The sequence below is a fragment of the Chiroxiphia lanceolata genome, chromosome 6 (assembly GCF_009829145.1).
Source record: "Chiroxiphia lanceolata isolate bChiLan1 chromosome 6, bChiLan1.pri, whole genome shotgun sequence".
NCBI classification, from domain to species: Eukaryota; Metazoa; Chordata; class Aves; order Passeriformes; family Pipridae; genus Chiroxiphia; species Chiroxiphia lanceolata.
In genome coordinates this window covers 1,398,280-1,423,155 of record NC_045642.1, presented here as the reverse complement: position 1 = coordinate 1,423,155, position 24,876 = coordinate 1,398,280, and the positions used below count along the sequence as shown (strand labels likewise).

Genomic DNA, 24,876 nt, shown 5'->3' with positions numbered 1-24,876 from the left:
GCCGCGACCCCGCGCGCACGCGCGGCCCCGCCTCGTTCCCCGCCCGGGAGGGGCCGGAGGACAGTCCTGCACCTTTAATGGAGCAAAGTACCGACGGGACACACCGGGACACACCGGAATCCAGCCATCGCGGCTGCTGCGGCCCCGCCGCGGGGCAGGGACCACTGAACCAGGGCTACAACAGCAAACACAACCCCCAGAACCCCAGTCCAGTCCGTCCTCATGCCTCACATCGCCAGGAGGTGCTCCAGCTCATTGAGTGTTGCTGTGTGTTCCTCGATTTCTGCTTGGAAGGAGGAATGGTTCTCCAGGGACTGCTGGCTCTCCTCCTCTGCTGATTTCCACATGTCCATCCCCGCCTGTGGAGGAGTCAGTGCACACCCCGTGTTACCAACACCAGAGGAAGGAACAGCAAAACCACATCCTAAAGCAGCTCCAGCCAAAGATCTGAGCCCTTCCCCCTAAACTAGGCTTAGTGTGGCATTCTTTACCTTGGCTGATGGAGGAAAATGTCAATTTACCTGCAACCAAAATTTAGCAAGTCTCATGTAAGAGCTAATCAATGAAGTAGCTGTTAAGTCTCTTCCCAAGGACTGTAGGGCTGTAATTCAGTGACTGTTTTGGTCTGTGTATAGATAAGTATTGAAGCCGCTTGTGCTTGCACCCTTCTCAGTTCCTGAGAGACCACCCAAGGTTGCTGCTCTGCAACAGCTTCCAAGTTATATCAGATCCTCTGAATTCCAGAGTAACAACCACACTGGCAGCTTCCTCTATTTAGAAGAGGAGTAGCACAGTTTCCTTAACAGATTTATATCAAAAAACGAATACTACAGGTTTTCATCTAGTTCATGTGGAGAAAAGAGGAGCAAAATAACCTCGCTGAGCACCTACTGCTCATTGCCTGGTTGAGTCAGTGACAGTCTCACCTGAAGCACCTCCTTCTCTTCTGCCGAGGTTTGGTTAAACAGCCTCAGTTCTTCTATGAGCTTCTCAGTTAACAGCTGAAGAGGAAAATAATTTTTAATATAATGCAAACAAATGTGAGTCCCAGCAGATGTTTCAGCATCAGGAGGGAAGGGCAGAGACACACAGACCCCTCAAAGCCCATTTCAGACTTTTCTTACCATTGTCTGTTTCTGGCATTCCTGGGTCTCCTTTTCCTGCTCCAAAATGTTGCTGCCTGTAACTAATTTAGGAGAGGCATTAGAGAACCTCTAATACACAGATTTTGTGTTTGTGAGAACAAACAGCTTTTCAAAGTAACTTTCTACAGCAAGAACAACTAAGTTAGTTTATCCAGGACAAGGCCTACTACAGGAAGCAGCTTTTTCTCTTAAGCCACAAAAGGCATGGAGTTCCATCAGCATTCCTTTAACAAGGAAGCACAGCCCAAATGTCAAGAACAGTCACAACAGGAGAACAAAGAAAAGATTCTGAAGAATGAGTACCAGGATGTGAGTGAAGCGCAGAGTCCTTACCAGGATCAATGTTCCTGCTCTCTAAAATCACCATGCAAGTCTCCTGAAACTTCTTGAGCTTCTCAACTTCTTGGCCCAGGCTGTCATTCTTCTCCTTTAACTCCTTGATAGTGCTCTGCCATGAACACAGGTTGTGAGGGAAGCAAGTTTCCAAGGAGATGTCCTTGCTCAGCAGTACTGACACAGACAGCTTAACAAGTGCTGCTCTGGCACCACGATTCACCCCTTGCCCTTTCGTCTCCACCACCACAGCAGATTAGGTGCTGCACACCCTTGCTCCTGCTTCCTGACAGGATTAAATACAGCTACCACATCCCCACATCACACCAATTACTAGCAAAATTTGATCCTAAGAGAGATTCCTCTTAGGCAGTCCTGGGTCTTCTCTTTTGCTCCCTCATTTACATAAATAATTCGTGCATTGAGGAGCATGTAAACATTCAGAAGAAAAGGGGATCATACTTTTTTTAAGCCACGGTATTACTCCCTACACAATCCAGGTATCACCAGGCAACTGGACAAGCTGATCAACCTCCCAAGCTGAATGCAATTCTCCAAGACATCAATAAGCATGTGTATAAGGATGATCCAGCTGACTGTGTCAAAAGCTTCTGAGACATTTCATGGGAGGTCTCAGAGGCTCTTAAGAGCCTCAAATCAAGCTGTGAGATATGAGGAAGGATCATCTCACAGACTGAGAACTAGGAAATCAAGTGAGATTTTACAGCCAGGGGTTGCCAGGGGGGCCTCCTGCGAGTGACAGAAATGGTGCTAAATGTGTCCTAAAGTGAACTGTAAGACGAAACTTCCAATTTCAAATCTAAACTTGATTCCAGAAAGTCAAATCTGTTTGAAACAGAATCCCCTGGACAGTCTCAGCTCTCTCAGCCTCTCCTCCAGTCACTTAATCATCTCTGTGGCCCTTTGCTGGACCCTCTCCATTATATCCACGTCTCTTTTGTACTAGGAACCCAGAACCAGACAAAATATTCCCAGTTTGGCCTCCCCAGTGCCGAGCAGATGGGGAAAAAAACTTGCAGAGGAATACAAAGACACAAAAAGATTAGGCAACTAAGTGATTATTTACAGTTCCTCTGGCTGTAGTGAGGAAGCACCTGGCAATATCAAGGCTGTCCTAATAAAATTCCATATAAGTGTCTAGTTGTGAACTCGAAATATTCTCCCACAGTGAGTCTGAACTGGAATTAGAGCTCTAGTAACATTTCACAGGGATCTAGACGCATTTTCCATCGCAAGGCACCTGCAGCTCTGCTGATTCCCAGCTTCTGGCAGATACCACGGGTGCCAGAGGAGAAAGCCCAGCCCACCCAAACTCAACTGACTTCTGATGGAGGCAGGAAAATGAGCAAGACAATCCCTAACGTGACCCTCTAGGGATCAGAATGCAAGAATTACTCAATGATTTATTCATCTTTCCCGCTTTCCTTACCTGTGCTCCTGTTAGTCTGGAATTGAGCTGTTTTTTGGCTGTTTCCAACAGCTGATTCTTGCTTTTCAGCTCTGCTTCTACTTTGTATCTGTTGAGAGCGCTGTAGAGTCGAAAAGCAAAGATTTAGGGCAAAAAAGACCAGTTTTGCACACCTTCTTTTGCTTACACAAACATGCCCTTTTCAGCACTATTTGCTTTTGCTCCTGACCAACAGATTTGACCAGCAAACTTGGCAGGAAAGCTGCATGTGGGTGAGAGCTCGTTGTAACCCTCCATGGGTTACACCACAGCATGAGGGCAGCTCACAGAGAGGGGAGGAAACGCACCCTCTTGTCGCTGTCTTCCTGGAAAACTGCTCCCCTTTCTTGGCGGATTTCGGCAACCTTAAAAGATGGATAAAATACAGTTAGCAGAAGACCACTGTGCTGCTGCACATCAAGTCTGTTAGTCTGACAAAGTCTGCAAAAATTAGGCATCTTTGGGACATCTGCCAAATAAATCCATCGATATTTTGCTTTTACTTACCCTTGGTTGCCAGCCTTGAAGACACCATCTGCTGGAAGGTTTGAGACAAAGTTAAAGTTGGGATCCTTGCTGAACTCTGGCTCTGATGCTTTGGTGGTGCAGTGACCTTTCTTTGAAGGAAAGGTCACTTGTGTTTCTGCAAGAAAATCATACCAGCGAAAACACTCCAGTCTGGAAAAGACCTCCTTAAGGTCTCTCAAACCTTCAATTTGAGGAAAATCAAAGTTATATTTGGCTCAAATAGAGACTTAAAGTAGAAACAACTAAGAGCAGCCTTCAAACTTTACCCAGGATGAAGTGTTCAGAGCAAGCCACAGATAGGTCAGTATAGACAGGGTTAAAATATAATTACCAGGCTTGAATGAATGAGAGAAAGGGTGAAAGTGATAATATAGATGTGATAATAAAAGTCTCATACATCATTCAACATGCCACAGGGTTACAAGCAATGCAGTTCAACACTGGAAGCAAAACAAACACAGCCCACTCAAAACTCTGTTCAGAGACCTTCATACTCCAGTTCATTATGAGCAGATAGCTACTAAAATAGCATTACAGAGAACTAGCTTTCTACGTGGTTTACAATCGCAGCTGCTTGAGTGTATAAGCTTGGTTCACACAGTTGGTTTGTTTTCTCCCCGAATTTCAGTATATTCCCAATAACACATCCACGAGCACATTTACATGCAGTTTCCATCGATACAGCCCAGCTCCCCCGACTTTAACGCTAAGCCCGGGTGCCTCACGTTCCTAAAGTCCCTAAACAGCATTAAAAGATCTATAAAAGCAAGAGACTGGAGGGAGCATCTTTCACATGGACGGGCCGCCGCCTTCAGCGGGCGGGGAATACACACGGCGGGAAAGCCAAAAAGCGTTAACCTATGTGCTAAAGACGGACAGAACAGTGGGGGGGAAAAGCTTATCACTAGATTTTGGAGCAGCCATCACGGGGCAGGCAGAGCCGCGGCTCCACGAAGGTGTGGCGTGCCGCCCACCGCCCCGTCCCCCGGCCTAACAGCCCCCCCTTCCCCCCCCGGCCGTGCCCGCCGGTGCCCCCGCGGTGCCCGGCACGTACCTGCGGGCGGCGCGGGGCGGTGTGTGCCGCCGTACACGGGGATGCGGGAGGGCTCCCCGTCCATGGCGGCCGCTCCCCCTCAGCCGCCGCCGCCCTCCGAACCGCGCGCGCCGCGACCGTTGGGCGGCCCCGCGCATGCGCGGGGGAGGGGGAGCGGGAGCGGGAGCGGGAGAGCGCGTGGCCGGCGGGGCGCTGGGGGGGGCGCGCGCCGCTCCCGCCTCGCGCCCCCGCCCTCCGTTTCGCTCCCTTTTTTTTTGCCTCGCGACCCCCGCCCTCAGCGAGGGGTCTTTTCGCCCCGTGCGAGGCTCCTTCCCTGCAGGGAACAGCCCGAGCGCTAATTCTTCCCTTCGTTCGCTGCCTCCTGCTGCCTCGCCCTCTACTTTGGGCACTCGAGGCCGGGAGAATCCCAAGCTGTGCGGGGATTCGAGGGGACTGCGTGGACACGACGGCATCAGGGCACTGAGGGCGCCGGTGCTGACTCTTGCCTGTGAGGTACTGAAATCGCCCTGCAATGCTGTGAGGTGAAAGGAGGCATCTGTATAAAATGTTTCTCGGCTTAAGAGGCATTTGCGGTGCTTTCCAACGTGGTTTTTATAATGTGTGGGAAATCCCTCCAGATAGCAATGGGAAGCATGGTGCCCTCTCCCTCAGGGAAGGCGCCGCAGCCACGGCGGGTCCCCCAGCCCCGTGCGAGGGTCTTTCCCTCAGGGAAAGCTGGAGCATAATTCCGTCCTTCCTCCCCTGCCTCCTGCTACCTCACCCTCTGGTTTGGGCACTCGAGGATCGAGGGCTTTGTGGCCGTCGAGGGGATGTGGACACGCCAGAGCCGCGAGGGTTGCTGGTGCTGCCGCTTGGAAACAAGCTTGGGTGTGAGGTACTAAAATTGCCCTCCTGTGCTGTAAGGTGAAAGAATGCATCTGTATCAAATGTTTCCCGACTTAAAAGACATATTTGCAGTGTTCTCCAACGTGGTTTTCATAACGGGTGGGAAATCCCTCCAGAGAGCAGTGGGAACAGCTCTGTGAGGAGGGGGCTGCAGTCTGAGGGCAGTTCTGGCTGCCCAAACACCCTCCTGAACACACTTCAACCCCGACAATTTCACTATAAAAACATGAAACTGAAATATAAACAAAATATGAAAACAAAACTGACATGTTTACTATCAGCTTTAAAAGATCATAGCCCTAATGGCTATCAGGCAATCACTGCCTGTCTCCTATAGAGCAGGGGCAACTTGTGGGTGTCGGAAGGACTAAGTATTTTTAAGATGTATACTTTCCTTTGGAAAATATATTAGGCACTTAAAAGGTGAAAAAAATAACCCCAGTGTTCTCGGTGAAACTGAAGCATCACACAGATTTAGGAAAGTTTGTCATAAACATTTATTTTATGTCAACCTGTTTAGAGAATGTTTTACTCTTCAACAGATAGAGGTTAGGAAGTGTTTGTTTTCCTGTTTGTTTCTGGTAGAGGGAAAAAAAAAAGTAAAATTCAAGATTCACTAGATACGTGAATTTTAAAAAGTTAGGTGTTTGTGGGGAATGCCTTGAGTGGGAACAGGCTGTGAGGAGGACATAGAAAGCACCCGAGTCACAGAGGGGACGAGCACTCTTTTCTCAAGGGGGAAATTCGCACTGAGAATCTTTGGCAGTACTGGAATTCCTTCAGATAAAACAAATTGAAGTTGTTACTGGAAATAGATTTGGGCTGGATTCTGCAGCCCCTCCATGATCAGGAAGAGGCTGTGTCAACTCAGAAGCCTCAAGGGGATTTTTTGTAATATCTGAGTTATTTTGATGAGGTCTGTGGACCTGGGCTTTGCATAAAGTAGAAAATGAAAGACTTTCTTTTCTTTAATTAACCATAGACTTTACAATATCTAGATTGCCAGTAGTTTAGTTTTCGATTTTTTTTTTTTTAACATGAGCTCTCTTTCTCTGTCCTTAAATACCTGGAGCTTCACCTCATTATTTCTCTCCTCTGTGACCTTGACAAGAAACCAAAATCTATTCACCTTGTAGGAAATGGCAAACCAGGTTTACTCGATAGGTCCTGCAGAACAGCTGTAACATGGCATCAGACACTGGAGGGTCAGAGGCTTGTACTCCGTGAGAATTGCTCTGTCATCCTCTCGCTAGCATCAGATCTGCTGGTTCTGTGGAAACACAGGTGTTTGCGCAGCTGAAATACTAAGAAATAGTCTCAGCTCTGGGAGAGGTGGGAGGAAAAAACTGATATTTACAGTTCCAAGGAGATTTGGACTTGCCCGTTCCCCAGCAGCAGCTTTGCTCTCTGCCGGGTTTCAGCTGTTGTAGCCAGAGCTTTGTGCGCTGGATCGTTTGATCCAAACGTCGGGCATGTCTGGTTGGCTGTTGGGTAACACGACCGGCCCCTCGCTCCCCAATCCGAACCGATTTTTCCACGAGGAGCTGTTCTGCTGTGACGCCGCTGGGGAGACGTCAAAGACAGTCTCCCTCAGGTCCAGCCGCAGGGTATCTCTCTTGCCGTTCAGGTAACCTCTCTCTGCGTTACCGTAGGAGTCAGACAGCTCCAAGGCATCGGGACAGGAGCTGGCTGACTCAGCAAGCTTCAGGCCCTGCTCGAAATCACTGATCGACGTCTCGCTGGAGATGTTGAGCATGTCAAAGGAGCTGCCGAGGGAACAAAGGCATCTGTGAATTTTGTAGATGTCAGCAGCAGGGAGGGGGCTGCGCTCTGAGGTATAGTCTGGCTGCTGCTGGGCAGTGTCGCTGGAACATTGGGATTTATTGAGCTGCCCGTCTTCTTCCGTGCCAGCCGGCTGGGTGTGGTCCAGCCCAGACCCGTCCCACGCTTTCAGACCGTACTTTTGACAGCGACAATCTCGGCAGAGTCTCTCCCTGTGAATTTCTGCTTCCGAGGTGCTGTGCTTGTAAGGAGAGGAAGTTTGCAGGGCGGGACATTGGCACAGGCCGACCTGCTGGTCTCCAAGGGTCTCCTGCAGACTCTGTCTCTCTCTGTCCAGGGAGGGGTGCGTTCCCCCTCGGGGGCATCTGTTGTCTTCAACTTGTGTGTCTTCAGAGAGCACAGAGGGCCGGTTAGACAGCTTGCTCGTGGAAGTGCTGTTGTCAAAACTGTCGCTGAGTTTCCTGGACAAGGGCTGGAGCTCGTATTGCTCATTTGCAGTGTTGGCCTCCTGGACCTTCCGCAACCGGTTTTGCTTCTCGCTGCCCCCACAGGCAAAGTTTCCGTTCAGCCCGGAGTCATCGGTGTAGTCTTTCATGGTGTGGGCACAAGGCCAGAGGATCTGCCCACAGTTCTTCTCCGGGCCGAAGAAGCAGCAGAGCGACTGGAAGAAGAAGCTGGCGAACCCACAGCTGATACAGTTGATCATCATGACGAATATCCCCAGCTTCCTGTACGCCAGGACCGTGGCAGGCAACATGATGACCCCTGCAGAGAAGAGAGCGGAAGCTGCCATGGCCGTGGCACAGCTCATCTGCTTCAGGGAAAAGGCCACTCGGCTCAGGCGGTCGGAATGGGGGCACAGGTGGTAGGAGATGCAGTAGTTGACGGTGAAGTCAACAGAGAGACCTACTGCAGCCGAAATGAAGAGAGACTCCACTGCATTGAGCTGCCACTCCAAGAGGACCAAAAGGCCGATGGTGACCAGGACGGTGCCCGCGATGGCAGTGACGGAGAAAACACTGAGGAGGACGTTCCAGGTAGTGAGCAGCAGCACCACGAAGGAAACGGCTATGGAGAGCCCCATGACCACCATGGTTTCTGTGCTGAGGCTGTCCTGCAGGTTGTACAGCTCTAGTTTACTGGTAAACCATCCGTTCTGAAGCCCCACGGGGGCAGTTTTCATTTCCTCTGTTACCCAGAGGCTGATTTCCTCGTAGAATTGTTTGGATTTGCTGTAGTTGAAGCTATAGTGGTAAACAGTTTGAAACTGCAGCACTAAGGCAGTGAGATTTCCCTCCTCATCAAACCTGAGGCCCAGGTCATACGTTTCTGCCCCTTCCCTGCCCTCTTCCAGGAGCATCATTTTGATGCAGTGCACGAAGACTTCGCTTCTGTAAGGGAAAGAGAAGTGGTTACAGCAGAGGTTGAAGCTGTGGTCTCGCTGGGAGCACTGGCGACTGTCCATCCACCTGAGGAACTCCTCCATGAAGCACACAGTGGACTTTTGCTCCGTGTCAGGGTAATAGAATGTTTTGTTCTTCACTTTTTGGCAGAATTCGAGGAGCCACTTCTGGGCATCGGGGTTTTGGATTGTGAAGGTGGTGTCTTTCACTAGAGTGCCGTTGCTTTTTGGGTTGAAATGGTCCCCGTTGTCCACAGGCAGAACGCCCCAGACTATGGTGACGGGCATACGCTGCCCTTCTCCGTGCTCCAGCCTCTCAAACATGAACTGGTGGCAGTACTCGGAGTCGTACCTCTCAAAGGGGTGGCTCAGCCTGAACACCTGGACAGATGATGTCTCCAGGGTAGGGAGCTTGAGTTTGGGGTTGGAGCAGGAAATGTAGGCACCTCCAATGGCTAAGGCAGCAAACCAGCAGATCCAGATGTACCGAAACTTGATGACGCCGCAAGGCAGGAGCTTTTCGAAGAGCAGCTTGGAGGTTTCAGACAGCGTGTTCTGGAGCCCCCTGAGGATGTAATGGAGGGAGAGAGCGACTCTCTTGTGGCCGCTGTTGTTCCAGTAGGCTTCTGGCTTGTAAACGCAGGCGGTTGCGACGTAGCGCTCGTAGAGCACGGCCGAGGAGGGCAGCCAGGTCAGCATGAACAGCAGGTTCACCAGCACCGAGGTGCCCATGTAGACGGCGAAGCAGCGGATGGCTGTGATGTTGCTGATGTAGCTGGCGTAGAAGGCAGCGCCCGTCGTGAAGCACGAGGCCAGCATGAGATACGCAAAGTGGTGCATGGTCTGACTCACCCACTGAGCGAGCCCGGCCGAAGGGTTCTGGCTCTTGCTGAGGTTCCACAGGTCGAAGAAGACAAAGGTGTGGTTGGCACAAATGCTGCTCAGAACGATGACTGCTGTCAGGTTCACAAAAGGGAAGTAGGTGAATCTGAAGGCCACCTTGTACAAGAAGTAGGAGATCATCAGAGAGCTGACGACAGCAAGCAGGACCATCAAGGTAATAAAGACTGAGCGTAAATAAAAAGAAATGCTTAGAAAAATAGCTAATATTGCAAGTACTGGATACTTAGTATCCAGTAAAAGGTAGTGATGGAACAGTTTCTGTTTAAGGCCCAGGTCCATTCCGGTGATAGAGGTGTAGTTATCAAACAGATCCCAGGTTTCAAGGTTGTCTAAGTAGATCCCCATCATCGATGCACCTTTTCGTGTAGGCAGGAAGAGCAGGCTGTATTTGAGAGAGGGCACTTGGTACTCCATCGTCTGGGGACTGAGAAAGTCCCTGTCGACCAGGAAGTGAAGCAGTTGGTAGATGGCATTGAAGCGGGTACATTTTTCTGGGACTTGGGCACACTGGGAGTGTTTCTGTCTGGCGGCCGCAGGGCCTATGCAGGACGGGGTGAGGACACCTCTGTGGTAGTCTGGAGCACAGGCACGGAGCAGGGCCAGGGTGTGGGAGATGTCTCCCTGGGTTATCTCCAGGCATGAAGACCTGTTGTACAGGACAGCGATGTAGTTCCCCAGGGACCAGCTCGGGCAGCATTCGTTGGCTTCTGTGCGCTGGCAGAGGTCTTGAAAATGCACGTGGGAGCGGATCTGGAAAACAGACCAGGGGCATCAGGGCAGACCCCAGAGTGTTCCTTGTTCCCTGCAGTAACCCTCCCTACTCCTTCTTCTGTCCTATCCTCCCCTTTCCCCTTTTCCCCTTTCTCCTTTCCCCTTTCCTTTTCCCCCCAGGTGTACCAGCCATCCCTTGCCATCCTCCCAAAGACAAATCCCAAACACCATTTACCTTTTCCAAAAATTACACCCTGTCCATTATCTATGTTTTATAACCACAGATTTTAAAATTTGGCTCCTATGGCAAATGCAGCTAATCCCATTAAAACTCCTTTTAAAACTTGCTGCCAGTGTCCAAGCTGATAGTTCCATTTCCATAATTAGGTTCTGCTGCCCAAAATCCTCAGCAGCTTCTGAGGAACACCTTTGGCTCTCGGACCAGCTCTTGTTCAGTGTCTGTTTATTCTTGTTTAATTTGCAACTGGCAGGTGGGATCATCCCTATATTGCCAAGGAGATGAAATGCTTTGGAATTCTCCAGGTGAAACATGTTGTGTAGCTCACGTTCTTTCTGTCTGGCATCCTCTCAGCTAGACGTCAAAAATTGTGGCAGACAGAAAAGATACAGCCTGTACATGTGTTCTTGCTGCCATCACTGACCTTGTCTTGTTCCATTTGACACATGGACTGAATAGCTTGCAAGTTCCATAAGCTCCCAGCAGTTGTGGACATAAATACCAGCTGGGAATAGCTCTTTTCTGAAATAAAGAAGAAAAAAAATATTAAAGAAAATTATTAGCTAATGAAAATTAATCAGCCAGGCTGTTTGGAGTAGACTCTGTTCATGGAAAAAGCAAAGTGTCTGTGTGTATCTCAGTGTCTACAGGACTGCTCTGGAGGGCTCCCTGCAGGGATGCAGGTCACAAGACAGCAGTGAGTGGTAGCATCTGTCTCCTGTGACCTCAGCTCTGCTCCTTGCCCATCTACCATTTGCATTTTTCAAGAAGAAAAGAAGGAACAGAGAGGGAGTGGGAGCAGAGAGGGAGAGGGGCATACGCTGTGTTTTCAGAGGATTCACTTTCGATGTGGGTAAATGGTAAAAACATTAGTCCTTTAACATGTGCTTTTAAGGGATATTTCTAGAGGGAAAACAAGAAGTATGGCAAAGGGTTAAGAAGGAGAAACAGTTCTCCAGAATTTCTGAACAAGCCTTTTCTGACCACTCAGTTCTGAAGTGCTGGGAGGGCACTATCAGAGCTCTCCCAGGTGGAATTGTGCACACTGCTTGCTTAGAGCCATTTCAGGGTATTCCCCGTGTCCCACACTCTGACAATTCCGTCACTTGGGTTCTGGGTGTGCAGCACTTACGGCCCCGTCGACATTCCCCTCACCTGGGGGACCACAGAAGAATCCATCCGCTCCGTAGCTTGTTTCCACCATTCTCCGTGTCCTCGCTGCTTGTTCTCCCTGAGCAGCCTTCTGGCCTCTGCCCATGCCAAGGTCATCATAGCTAGCAAAGAGCAGATTATTGTTAATAATTATTGCTACTGTCTGGAGATCATCTGGCCGTGAGTCATGTTCACTGACGAGGGCCTGGTGCCACATACAGCATTTAGAGAATCCAAATCCATTGCAGGCATACAGACTTCAAACTCTGCAGGGTCCTGGTCACTTTTAAGGGCAGGATATATATTATACTTCACATAGATATCTTGGAATATTGAATGTGTACCTTTACAGTCAACATCTCCCTCAACCCCCCCACACCAAACCCAAATACCTTTTCTTCTTGGCATAGGGAGAAAGGGAAAAGGTCTTCTTGTAGCCCGTGTGGCTCTCGACGTTCCTCCACACAACGAGCTTCCTGCCAATGTCAGTGTCTCGTGGCTCGAATCCCTGCTCAAGGAAAAGGGTTTTGTCACCACTCACACTTCACTCAGCTGTCCTTAGGCTTCCTCTGAGACACAGAAATTGCATCTTGGAGAGAGACACAAATTCAACTTCCCCTGGAACTACTGCATCCCAGACACGAGAGAAAAAATATGTCTCCTTTCCCTTTCCCTTCCTGGAAACAATGGCTACAATTATCTCTCCCTGATCTCCTAAGATTCTTCTCCTTTTCAAGTGTAATGGTCCCTTACAGAAATGGCACTAATTTTCCACTTCATGGATGAACTCTAGTGTAATCTTATTTTTTCAGGATTCCTCCATTAACTGGAGGCAGGGATGACTTTAGGGAGTGTGGGAATCTGCATGGAAAACAGGACTCTGTGTAGTGCTCAGAACAGGGCAGGCTCTCTGTTTCAAGAGCCTCATGCACAGGCTGTAGGAAGCAAAGCCAGATCCTCCATCCAATCTCTGCCCAGCCTGGGGGTGACCCCAGCCTTCCAGCTGTGGAAGGGGAGCAAAGGGAGCAATCCCAGTTTGTGCTGGCAGTGTCTCCACCCCCGAGTGAGGGCAGTGGTGGGAGTGCAGAGCACAGCTGAGGGACGGGCTGGTGGCTGCCACTGGCGCGGGCTGCGCTCTCCCTGTGTGCCAGAGGGGCGGCTGTGCGGTACTGACACATTCCACTCCTCCTGGAGGGATGATATCCCGGCTTGGCCGTGGATTTTCCTTATGTCCCTGTCGATGTATCAGCTGCAGGGACTTACCATTAAGGGTTCTGAGAAGTCAGGCAGGTTCCCGACGAGCAGCCCAGCGACGGTGCAGAGCACGGCTGTGACTGAGCACAGCCCCAGCACGGCCAGCGGCCACTCCGCCACCAGCTGGGAGTAACTGCAACCAACAGGAGCACAGAACACGAGCTGTTAAAGACCTCTCTGGGCACCCAACCTGCTGTCCCACCAACGAGGTGTTAGGAACAGGAAGGAAAAAGTCAGGGTTTCTGCTTCTAGCAGTCATTTACTGCGAGGCTTGGAGGCTCTAGTACAGCTGCTAATGAACATATTACACCTCTAACTGGATGTTTGCAGGCCGCTCTAATTAACTCGGGTAATTACATTTTGCCTCGCTGCTTTTTCCTGCTTTTTCAATCCAAAATAATAAAAACCAGGCTCTTGTGTCCTAGGGCAAAATGAAGCTTTAAATGTTTAACTTCAAAGATTGCATTTAAAAAGAGCTTCTTCCTTTTTTCCCCCCGTTGTGCAATGTCAGCTGGTGGCTGCAACAGTCTGGGCTGCAGATTTCCAGCCTGGGACCCTGAGAAGTCTTTGGGCTATTCTGAAGAGTCCCCTGAAGGCAAATAACCCAAGCAAGTCCATTGTCATTGGTCTACCTTCATATATTTAGACATTGGTCTAAATTCATACACATTCAGTACAATATATGTAATTTTAATGGCATTTCACACATTTTTAATGACATTTCTGTGCCATCAAAACTATTCCGGAGAAGCAGCTTCCTCTGGTCAAACTGTTTTTTCCAGAGCTGGGGTAAAATTTTCAATCCAAGCTCTATTTTTATTTTGGTGCAAATTGTCTCCCATAAAGGATGATCTATGGAAGTTACTCTCCCACAGTTTTTTTTTTACCAGTGCAGGTTTTACTGCATCAAGACTTTTGTCTTCCTCAAAAATACGTGTTGAGATGTAAGATAGCAGAATGGGTTCCTGCTCTGGTTTGGCAGGTTCTAGGCAGTCCTGTGTTCTGATGTATTTGTGAAATATAAGGAATTCTTTGTTGATAAATAATTGACAACAATTTCCTTCTGGGTTTCAGGTATTGAAATTCACAAATATTTGTGAAGGGAAGTGAAATATTTATGAACATTATTTGAGGTGGAATGTTCCTGCTCTTTTGCTCCTCTTGCCTCTGACTCCACTGCAGCTATTTCACCATTAGAAATCATCACAAGCACTTCAAACACCTTTTCACATGACTTTTGATTTTTTTTGTATTTTTTTCAATTTACAACTGCCTTATCAAATTTGTTTTCATAGATGAAGTCTTTGCTGTTGAAAATGAACAAAAATTGCCCTTTATGCATTAGAGTACCTAATTTCTGAAGGCTGTTTTTGGTGCTTCCATGTCACATTAACAGAAAAAAAGGAGAAAGAAAGAAAAGGAATCAGCTCCAGTGTCTGATGATGGGAGATACTTATCCAAATCTTCCCAACCAAAATCAGCTTTTAAACAGAAGTAGAAAGCAATTAAATTGTTTTAATTTTGAGAAATGTATTTAAAATCCTCTGTCTTTTGAAAAGATGAATTTAGTTCATGGCTGGGCTCTTCTCCTTATCGCTCATCTGATAGGACAAGCTGGATTAATCGTGTATAAATATACATACATGTATATATATATATATATATATATACACACACACACATACATACACACACATATATATATATAGGATTATTATATCTATATATCTACAAAGTTACTGGATGGGTTGAGCCAGGCACCTGCCCAAGAACAGCTACTGAGACAGTGTTGCTGTTCATTAATTCAGGTTAAATTGATCTCAGGAGCAAATGGAGATTTTCCCAAGGAGTGGGAAGCCCCAGGAGCACTGACCTGCCCTCTGGAGCTGGGCCTGGCAGGATGTCACCCCCAGTAACACTCTGCTTTCTGATAGCAGGGTATGAGAGCACTGATCACACAGGGTAGAAGGGCAGGAGGCTTTTGCTGTTAAACATACCTTTTTGGCATCCTGAAAGCTTTGTCGTGTCTGCAGACAGAAAAAAAAAGATGTGTTCATGTATTATAGTGCTGCATGATCTGAGCAGGTTAACCCTTGCAGGGCTGTAAGCACCAAGCTGAGCCAGTGCTGACACAGGCCTGGCACTGTGTGAATTAGTTTAATGAATAACAGAGCCTCTGTCTCTCCCATTTTATCCAAAAGGGTGGGAAGCCATGTAGGCTCTTCATTTTGCCCCCCTAAGAAAACCCCACAGAGTGTATTGGACATTAGCAATGCAATCCCATAGAAATCTCCGTGCAGCTCTTATCCATGAAAATCTGTCTGGTTTAAGTGCTTTCCTGCTGAATTCTTAAATTATTTATTGACAAAAGCAAACCTCTTTATTAAATCTCATGAGTTGGGCTGGCAATGCTTATAGATAGCTTTTAAATCCTGTTCAGCTCGGCAAGGATTTTCCCCAAAGGTGGCTCTCATTTGTTTCCCAGGCCCCTCCAAAGACAGTATTTTTCCAGACTAGAGGAGCAGAAGGCCAGTGGAGCTGCTAAAATTATTTTACCGGGATTTTATTCACACTGGAGCATTTGTCACTCCTACTTGTAGGGCTCTGAGGAAAGAAATAAAGAAGCCTTCCCCAGGGGGATCCAAGGTTTGTTAATGAATCCCTGAGGACAAGCTTTCCACTGGCATTCTGACAGAAAAGCTACACCTCAGTGGGTCACATATCTGCAGAACCTTTTGTTCTGCTCTCTGTCTCCACTGAAATGTTCCCTTGAAACATTCCCTGGCCTGGAACGGCTTTGGGCTGAACACAGCTTCCAGAGAACTGCTCCCACCTCTCTCCGTAGCTGTGCCGAGCTTCCCACAGCCAGTGCTCCCTTCTCCTCTCACCCTCCTCCTACACTCCCGCTTAAACTGGGAGAAGGTGCTGCTGCACTCCGGCATCTTCGTGGGACAGATGGCCCTGCTCCCTCCCAGCAGCCAACTGGTGACCTTGAGGCAACTCCTCCTTCCTGGCCTTGCTATGAGTGGGAGAAATGGAAGAGCAGCGGAGCAGAGTTCCCTGTGGCACAGTCACTCTCAGTGACTCGTGTAATAAGTGTACTGTGTTTCCCTCATCACACTAATGCTCTGTAGATTCAGGAGAGAGAGAGAGGAGCGAAGCAAAATCCCCCCCAGATTATCAAAGCGAGGTCTCTTCCCGGCAGCGCGCTGCCCATCCTGTGCTAATTCCCTCACAATAGCTCCTCAAGCAGATTTGCTTGGATTAAAAACCCCATTCTGGCATTATTATGTTATCACTTTTCTGACTGCTGGTGCTGCACATGCTGCCAGGGATTTGCAGTCCAGCTGTGTTTCCTACTTAAATAACCTGTTATGGAGGACGTGGTTGGCAATTTTGTTGATAGCCTGTGAGCAAAAAAGGATCCAGGAAGAGGATCCAGGCTCTGACTGTAGTTGCTCTACACTGCAAACAAGCAAATTAAATCCTCTGTTAATGGCTGGAAAATGAGACTGTAAAGGGCTTTTGTGCCTAAGCCTGCAGTGCTGTATACAGGCAAGGAAGGAATCCTGTGCCATCTTTTATCAGGATTCAGTGGCTACGGCTGCTGCAGCAAAGGGTTCACGGTCTCTAGTGCCAAGAGTGGACTCCAGGAGGGACACAGGAAGGATGGTGCTGGCTGGGAGGAGCAGAGGGTCCAGCTCAGGCTGTTGTCCCAGCTCTGCTTACAAATGAAGTTTGCCCTGTTCTGTCACGGACAACACCCTTGGTGATTCCCAGCCTGCAAAACCAGCTGATCTTCTCCCTTTTGTCTCTCTCACTGCTCAGCTGTAGCCAGCACTTACCCTCGGCGGCCGCTCCCTTCCAGCACAGGCAGAAGCTTCTGCAGGGGCAGGAAAAGAAATGAACTCTGCTCCTATCACTCTGCCAAGATAAAGGATTGGCAACTGGGTGGCTTGGAGTGTGACAGGAGAAAATACAAAGGCCACAGAAGATGGGCATAATCACAGCTGTGTGACCTGGGAGCAGCCGAGTGACCTTGGCTTTAGCCAGCGAGTCCCTTGAGAAGGAAATCCCTGCTGTCCCTGCTGTGGAAATGGCAGCTCTGTGTACACCCACTACAGAGGTGGAGAGCAGACCAGATCCCTCTGTGCCTTTTGGGGCAGCTGCTGCCCCCAGCTGAAGAGCAAACCCATGTTTGGTGCCTCCTCACTCAGACCCTGCTCATCCCTCCCGCTTCCCACCTCCTAGTCCGGGAGGTGCTTTTGGAGCCTCTCTCCATGTGCCTCTTACCTGACTGTGACAACGTGATGCTGCACCGGCCGCCGCTGCCCGGGGGACCACTGTTTCCAGGGCGTTTCTGAGGCCTCGTGGTGGGAATCTGGCACGGGCTCCCCGCTGGAAAGGTGGGAGCACAGCACGGGCCTCTCGCTGTGCCCGGGGAGCGAGGGCAGGCCGTAGCTGCCCTGGGGTTCCTCCTGGCTGCAGGGGTGGTACAGGTGGTGCTGCTGCAAGTCCTGGGAGCTCGATGGCACCTGGCCGTTGGACTGGGTGGAGACCGGCCCAAGCGTGTGGCTGGAGGAGGGCAGGGTGTCCCCCTCCAGCCTGGGGGATGTGGGGACGGGGCAGTGATGGACTGGGCAGATTCTTTCCCAGGAAGTGCCGCTGTAGCTGAGCTCAGCGTTCCCGATCTCTGGCATGGCAAGGCAGGTCTGGCAAGGTCCTGTATTTTGTTTTTCTCTGTGAGAGAAATGAAGGGAAAGTAAAAGAGTGGGAGGCTGAAAGGCTGCACTGGGGAGCTGCATCCTGAGAGCTGGAGACTCTCACAGCCCTCCCACGGAACACAAATGTCAAACCTCACCCACCGTGTGCTGTACTGAGCCAGCCTCAGGGCTGAGCTGCATTATGCTTTTTATAAAGACATCCGTGACTCACTCAGGGATCCCAGGTGATGGAGAATGCTGGAATCCATCACATCTTTGTGTGTGTTGCTCCAAAAGTTTGGGACATTGGGTAATACCCCCAAACAATTCTCCGAGACATTTCACTGTGGAGGGGGCGGAACATGCTGACTGGTGATAATGGCAGGGTCCTAACTCGGGACCATGGAGGGATTACAGAGCCCTGGGGACACAAACCAAAGGAATCTGCATGTGAAGAAACCACTCAATTATCTGTGCTTCCTGGGAGGATTAATTAGTGTGATTGCTCTGCAGAAGGACTGGCGCTGCTCCACATGGGGACAGCAGGAGAGTGAGTCATCCCTGGCACTGACACAGCCCAGCAGTGAACCCGGTGCATGTGACTGTAACAGGGGCTTCAGCCTCCAGCCTGGCACATTCCCTGATGGCTCCCATGTCCTGCAGGCTCCACTGGGCTCTTCAGGAACATTTTGTACACATGTCCCAAGGATGATAGCAACTGAATTTATGGGTCTTGCCTTGTAGGAAAGGGGTGGACTGGGATCTCTAAAGATCTTTTGAAACTTGACTTTCCTCAGAATACTCAGTTTACTGAGACGAAATATTTGGAGGCTCCAGTTCCCAAATAATGAGGTCTCTGCAAGATATACTTTGTTTTCTCCAAGGAATTTAAAACATTATTGCATTCTTATAGTTCTTGATTTGTGGAGCCTGAGAGGTTTTGCTTAGAGAAAGTTTGACTAATACTTTGAAGGACTGCTTAATCTGTGTGACACCAAAAATCCCTTCACGCACCATAGACTGAGGTCCCTCTGCCCCCCCTCCAGATGCCTCAGGAATTGCTGTCTCAACGGATGCAAACACCAGCAGTCCTGGTCCTTGTTCAGAGCACGTGCCATGGTCTCTACAGCTGATTTATGTGTCTCACTGCAGTGTCTGGCCTCAAGGATTAAATAGGATGAACAGTTTGGGCCAGCCAGAACCACAGAGTGTCTCAAGTCATCGAAGAATTATGAGGGTTGGAGCAGGACTGCAGTGAAATGAACTTTAGCCTGAGGCACCTGATGTGATGTGGGAAAAAAAGAAGGTAAGAAGTTGGGGAAGGAATGTTTTATAAAACTTGCAGAGTCCCTCTCGTTTCTTTTTCACACAGCCATGGAAAAAGATAGAATTACAGGTCTCTGGAATTGTACCCAAGTTTAATGACAAAAGGATTTGAAGAATAGTATTAGCTCAGTATTGCTTGAAAATTCCTATTTCTTCCTGAAAGCAGGACATATTGGCCTTGGCAGCTTGTGCTATGTACTTTGCAACATCAATTGAGTTTATCAACACTGATAATCTACATTTCATGATTGTACAAAAGGGGCTTATTTCATTAAAATCATTTCAGCAGAGTGATGTCTGTGGTAGCAGTAACAGTGCTGGTGTGGAGACTCGTGGCACAGGCATCACACTCAGCTTTACTTGCAGACTGTACCAGCCCAGGGACCAGTAGCAACAAAACCCCAAGGGGTCAGGCCCTGTCCAATGGTAATTTTAGTTTCTAAGCCAGAAAGCAGCTGCAGCAGTTACAGCACGGGTGACACGTTCATGAGGCCTCCTTGCAATGACACTGACTTCAGGAGCCATGACTGATGTGCAAATGCAAAGTGGCTTGAAAGAAGTCAGCTTTGTGCTGAAGCAGGTGCCAGAAAACCAGCAGAGCTCAGTGAGATAAGGTCGAGATAAGTTTGTCTCAGCACTTGCAGAGCTGCCTCTGCTCTGCAGCCCAGAGTGCTGGTGAGGCTTGGGCTGGTTCAGCACAGCCAGAGGCAGGAGCTCCTGAACAGACTGTGCCAGTGATATCCCAGTCCACCCACAGAACTTGTCAAATAACATCAACAATGGCCTTGAAGTCCTTGCTGTCCTGTCCCAGGTGGATTAGTGGCAGGATTACCTGGCCCCTTTCAAGTGTGTGATTGGTGTTAGAGCTCTGTGTAAAGGTGCTTTAGAGCAGAACTTGTCAGACATGAGATTACAAATGCAATGCCAGCAGAGCTGCTCAGGAGATGTAACCTGAAGTCTTGTCTGGGGTTGTTACAGCCTCATCAGAGCAGGCCCTGCATGGGGAGGATTCAGGTGCAGCACAGGGCAGGAGCACTGCACACAGGCCAAGGGAAGATTAGGGTTTGTGGTAGCCAACAAATAACATTACATCTTTTATTAGTTGTTGCCCTGCTCTACGAATTCTGGAGCCAACCTGACGGGGAGATGCTAAACACCACAAACCCCACAGCTCTGGGGAGCTGCAGGGGCAGAGGTGGTTTGGGAGAGCTGGCCTGGAGGGTCCCTTGAGCCACTCTCAAGCCTAAATTGTAAATCACCTCATCTTCCCGGGTGTCCAGTGACTTGGTTGGAGTTTGTAGTTTTGTACTACAGGGAATTTTCATCAGAGAGTTGATGGCATGGTAGTGTTATGCTTTGGCAAGGTGTAGACCTTTTCTCACTCCCTTTTTGATGCCTCTGAGTTACTCTTTACCTTGATTCTGTTGCAATTCCTGATTTCTGTACACTTTAAATAGGTGATGCTCTCCTACAGTGCATAATAATCCACAGAGATGCTGCTGCACTGACAGCTTGTGTTTTGGTGTTCCACACCTATACAATATTTCTGTTCTTTTTTTTCAAAGCAAAAGCAAAATTTCCTTTCCTTGAAACTGCTGGATCTGCCCTGGAATCTGGGACTAAATTGGTCTGTCTGCCTTATCTGAGGGTGAATATGTAACACTGGACAGAACAAAAAGGCTTTCAAAGAATACACTTTGAAGGTGGTCAGGGAGAGGCACGGAGGCCATACAATGAAAAATTCCCCCTCCAAAAGCACCTCAGCTACAGAACCTCCCAGTGGGGAAAGCAGATGCCAAAGTCTTGAATATCACAGATTGCCTCCAGGTTTTCTGCACAGACATTGGTAGCTTTGAGTCTAATATTTCCCATGAAATCCCACTCTCCTTGTTTGCCATCTTTGCTGTGAAACACTGTCAAGTTCCACTCTTCCCCCACGCCTTGTCTCTTAACTCGATCCCTGGCCTGCTCAGTGACTCCAGATTCTGGGATAACTTTGGCCACTTTGGATCATTCACTCATGACTCCTCTTCATTATCTCCTTTTCAGACTAAACAATTAGATCTGTCAATCACCCTCCAGATCTGAATTCCCTTATGCTCAACCCTCTCCAGCTCCATGACGATGTGACCTTGGTTATCCACAATCTCCAGGGAAACCTGGAGCTGGCAAATAATGATGGGTTGGGATAATCACTGCTGGCAGCTCTGCAGAGGTCGAGTCTCCACGTGCTGCTCTCCCAATTAGCCGTAGTGCTGCTGAGCTTAACCTTTGGTCTGCTGAGCTCTGCACCAGACATGTGGGCTGGTTCTTCTTTGCCTCCAACCATGTCACTGTTACCTTTCCGGGCCCTCAGGACCCTGAACTGTGCTGGAGAAATGTTTCGGGGGGGGGATTCTGATATCTGTTTGCTGTCAGGCATGAGGAGGGGAGGGCAGAGCCCCACACTGGACTCTGCTTGCCATGCTGGCACTGACAAAGACTTTGAACATTCATGGGCTGTGTCAGATATTTGATATCTTTGGGTCTAAGGGGGCAGAAATGGTGTCTCAGCCACAGAAAATCCTACAGAGGCAGCTGACAGCCTCTGTTTTCTTCTCCAGGCTCAGCTGGATGCAACCAGAGAGATGTTGGGAAAGGAGGGAATGAGGAGGTGGAGGGAAAGGTACACACTGGGGTTAACTGCTCCTGTTACCCACAGCAGTGAGTTGTGTTTCTCACGCTATTTGCTTCCCCGTCTCTTCCCCTGGGATGCCTAGACAGAACAATAATCCAATTTATGGGCCTGCCCGAGTCACTCTGAGTGCAGCAGTGCTTCTCTGAGCGAGTACCCGGGCACACAGAGCCTACCTTGTGGGGTGAACCAGCAAAAGGACTGGAGCTTCTTCCCACAAGGATCCAGGCAAGGTAAGGCCAGGATTTCTGAGGAGCCAGCTTTCTGCCATTCCAGCTCTGTGGGGATGTGGAGCAGTGCTGGGATGTGGAGCAGTGCTGGGATGTGGAGCAGTGCTGGGATGCAGGGGCTGTGGCAGGAGCCAAGGGCTGAAGGCCATGACTCCACCCCTGGTGTGGGGTCTCTCCCTCCTGCAGGGACTGGCATCCTTCTGCCCCACAGAAGGTGGCTGCAGGACCTGGCTTTAGGCTTTGCCTGCCCACCTCAGCCCCTCAGCAGGAGGGTTTGCTGGAAAGCTGCCATGTTGGCTGCCTGGTCCCAGCACATTCCCCTCGGGATGGCTTCGGTCTGCAGCACACGGAGCCGAGCTGGGGCAGAGGGAACTTTGCGGGGCAGGGAAGTGGCAGCATCGGGTCCTCTTCCCTTTCCTAAGCCACTCCATTTTTTGGCACTCTCTGGACTTGCTGCTCCTGAGCCACACAGCAGGAAAGCACATGAGGTTCTGAGAGAGAAATGAGCTAAAGATATTCAGCCTTTTGCAGGAATTGCTCCTTTCTCGGGCTGCTAATTCCACCCTCGTCCCCAAGCCCATTTCTGTAAGCGCTGCTTTTTTTTTAATAGATCATCTCCTCCTTTGCATACTAAGGAGAGGATCAGGAAAGCAGCACTTTGCATATGAAAGATGAGAAACACCTACCTAGTGAATGGAGCTGTCTGATGCCTGAGTCAAACTACAACTTCTCCTGCTGACAGAGGAATCTCAAGGGGGCATACAAACAAGGAGAGAAAGGGCAGGAGTCTGTACCTTGCCTAGAGCAAGAGCCTTTTTCCCCAGGAACCTTTGCTTAATTAGACATTAAGAATTACAAAATTTCATTCATCAAAAAAAAAAATCTAGTTTTATTTTTTCCCTTTTTTTTCTTACTCTAGCAAGGTTTTGTTTGCATGTCATCTGTACAAGTTTTCCTGAATGAAAAAGAAATATAAATTCTTTCTGAATGAAACCCGTGTGCTATAGGTCAGCTTCCATCTAGACTAATGGCTTTTTCCTGGAGAGCTGTAAATGACTTTTTAAGAACGGGCTTTTATAATGGAATTTAAATTTCCCTTTGAACGTACCACCAGCAAAACAGCAGTGGAGCTCTCGAGAAAGAAAGAGCTTTTTCGCTTGTGTTTTCTGAGGAGATAAGAGCGCCCTTTCCCAGGGATTAGGGAAGGGTTCATTGCATTTCACTGTCACCTCGTTATCCAGCTCCCAGTCTCGCTGACAGGGAGAGAGAGACAGGCACTCCCGAGCAATCCATCTCCTCCTTCGGCTGCGGCAAATCCTTGTGCACTGAGCAATTCCTGGGGAGTTGCTGTTTGTTTGGCTTTCTCAGTCTAGCAGCAGGATCATGTGTGTATCCTTGAGAAGACCTACAGTCTTTTTGTTAATGAGACTCCTGAGTATGTTAAATCATCATGAAAAATTAATGAGGCTGCAAAACTCCACTTCCCACGTAGTCTGCCAGGAAAAGTTTAGTTTTACAATCCTTTCCATTGACTCGTGTGAACTGCCTTACCTTTACCCCAGGCAGCTTCTGCTGCTGCGGGTACAGGTGTGTGTGCTGGGATAGAGCCAGACACAGAGGGCTCGAGGTCCCCACCCAGCCTTCAGTGCCAGAACAGCTCTGGCTGCATGGGAAAAATCACGTTTTGGAGAAAAAAGGAGTGAAATGAAAAGGGAAAGGAAAAGAAAGCCCCACCTTGCCGTCCCAGTCTGAAAGAGGCCGGGAGGAAGGTGGTGTTTTCTGCCATCTGTGTTTTTTTGGTGATGAGTTGAGCATTGATGATGAAGAGCCTTGGCTAGGGCAGAGGGTGGGGACCAGAGAGTGAACCCTGCGTGAGCAGCAGGGTGAAATTGTGGCTGCCAACCTGGCTGCAGGCACCAGGTCAGGGAGCATATGGCACAGGGCTGTGGGGCTTTATGGGGGAGATCTTTGGAGTGAACCCCATGTTTGCCCACAGTGCAGTGAGGCTCTGTCTGAGACACGCTGCACTTCCCAACAATAGCTCTCCCGTTGCTGCGGAAGGGAGGGGAGGGTTCACCATGTTGCAGGATAGAAACGTGCCCGGGAGGCCAAGCCGGGCAGCCCCGCCGGCGGCGTTGGCTTCTCATGGTGTTCCTGGCCCCGGGCAGGAGCAACAAGGGCCCCGGTTGGGCAGCGCACACCGCCAGAGCCCGGACCGCGGGCGGGCAGCTGGGCGGGCAGCGAGGGGCTCTGCCTGCGGGACACGCCTCGGTGGGGCTGGGGATCCCCGGACCCAGGAAAACCTCGCTGGCACCGACCACCTCCCACCCACAGAGCCGGCGGTGGCGGCAGCTCCCACCCGCCGGGGCAGCGGCTCCGCGCCCCCGTCCCGGCCCCGCAGCTCCTACCTGGGCGAGGCGGGGCCGCGGCCGCGGCGCGTCCCCTCGGGCCGCGGCTCCCGGGGCGGCGTGGCGGGCGCGGCCTCCATGGCCGGCGGCGGCGGGCGCTGTCCGTGCCCGCGGTGCTGAACGCTCCGGAGCGGCGGCCGCAGCGCCCCGGCGCGTCCCAGCTCGGCTCTGCCCGGCGCGGCTCTGCCCGGCTCGGCTCTGCCCGGCTCGGCTCTGCCCGGCGGGGCTCTGCCCGGCTCGGCTCTGCCCGGCGGGGCTCTGCCCGGCTCGGCTCTGCCCGGTGCGGCTCTGCCCGGTTCGGCTCTGCCCGGCTCGGCTCTGCCCGGCTCGGCTCTGCCCGGCGGGGCTCTGCCCGGCTCGGCTCTGCCCGGTGCGGCTCTGCCCGGCTCGGCTCTGCCCGGCTCGGCTCTGCCCGGCTCGGCGCGGCGCTTGCGCGGCCGCGGAGGCGGAGGCGGGGCGGGCGCGGGGGCGCTGCCGCCGGCACAGGGAGCGCGGTGCGGCTGCGGGGGGAGCCTTGAGCCCAGGGGCCAGCCCGGCTGTCGGGGATGGGGCTGAGCGTGCGGGTCTGGGACGGGAGCTCGGGACACCGGGCATCCTTTGGGTGACTCATCTACGCGGTTGTGCTCCTGCTTGGCCCGGGCTGGGACCGCTCCCAGAAGTGCTCCCGGCCCTGTGTGGCA

The 24,876-nt window shown here is 50.4% G+C and overlaps 3 protein-coding genes across 4 annotated transcripts in view; all 3 read right to left on the bottom strand.

Annotated features, from left to right (window-relative positions):
* Positions 1–24,876, bottom strand: part of LOC116787990 (deleted in malignant brain tumors 1 protein-like) — a 499,349-nt gene that overhangs the window by 144,660 nt on the left and 329,813 nt on the right. The window lies entirely within an intron of this gene.
* Positions 60–4,667, bottom strand: KNSTRN (kinetochore localized astrin (SPAG5) binding protein). The gene is made up of 8 exons (XM_032691663.1): positions 4,529–4,667; positions 3,454–3,589; positions 3,255–3,311; positions 2,929–3,028; positions 1,479–1,593; positions 1,125–1,186; positions 927–1,001; positions 60–359 (listed from the first exon to the last, which is right to left on the bottom strand). Exons 1-8 carry the CDS (start codon positions 4,590–4,592, stop codon positions 228–230), a joined length of 741 nt encoding a protein of 246 aa, XP_032547554.1. The 5' UTR covers positions 4,593–4,667; the 3' UTR covers positions 60–227.
* DISP2 (dispatched RND transporter family member 2) lies at positions 5,887–24,345 on the bottom strand. 2 transcript variants are annotated; one of them, XR_004357576.1, is made up of 9 exons: positions 24,197–24,345; positions 17,149–17,595; positions 14,853–14,882; positions 12,865–12,988; positions 11,994–12,109; positions 11,605–11,723; positions 10,874–10,971; positions 6,771–10,250; positions 5,887–6,683 (listed from the first exon to the last, which is right to left on the bottom strand). XR_004357576.1 is itself a non-coding variant. In XM_032690835.1 (8 exons), the coding sequence occupies exons 1-8, from the start codon at positions 24,274–24,276 to the stop codon at positions 6,831–6,833; spliced, it is 4,434 nt and encodes a 1,477-aa protein (XP_032546726.1). In that variant the 5' UTR covers positions 24,277–24,345; the 3' UTR covers positions 5,887–6,830. The 2 variants fall into 2 exon arrangements, 1 of the variants encoding a protein (XP_032546726.1); XM_032690835.1 differs by having other exon boundaries at positions 5,887–10,250.

Excerpts from the sequence above, each read along its gene's own strand:
- KNSTRN (XM_032691663.1), bottom strand. The coding sequence starts at position 4,592 with ATGGACGGGGAGCCCTCCCGCATCCCCGTGTACGGCGGCACACACCGC. Across the intron at positions 1,187-1,478 it reads GAGCAGGAACATTGATCCTG|TTACAGGCAGCAACATTTTG; the intron begins GTAAGGACTCTG and ends CTCCTAAATTAG. Across the intron at positions 360-926 it reads AAGAGAAGGAGGTGCTTCAG|GCGGGGATGGACATGTGGAA; the intron begins GTGAGACTGTCA and ends ACTCCTCCACAG.
- DISP2 (XM_032690835.1), bottom strand. The coding sequence starts at position 24,276 with ATGGAGGCCGCGCCCGCCACGCCGCCCCGGGAGCCGCGGCCCGAGGGG. Across the intron at positions 12,110-12,864 it reads ACTTCTCAGAACCCTTAATG|GGATTCGAGCCACGAGACAC; the intron begins GTAAGTCCCTGC and ends TTCCTTGAGCAG. Across the intron at positions 10,251-10,873 it reads GTCAAATGGAACAAGACAAG|ATCCGCTCCCACGTGCATTT; the intron begins GTCAGTGATGGC and ends TCTGTTTTCCAG.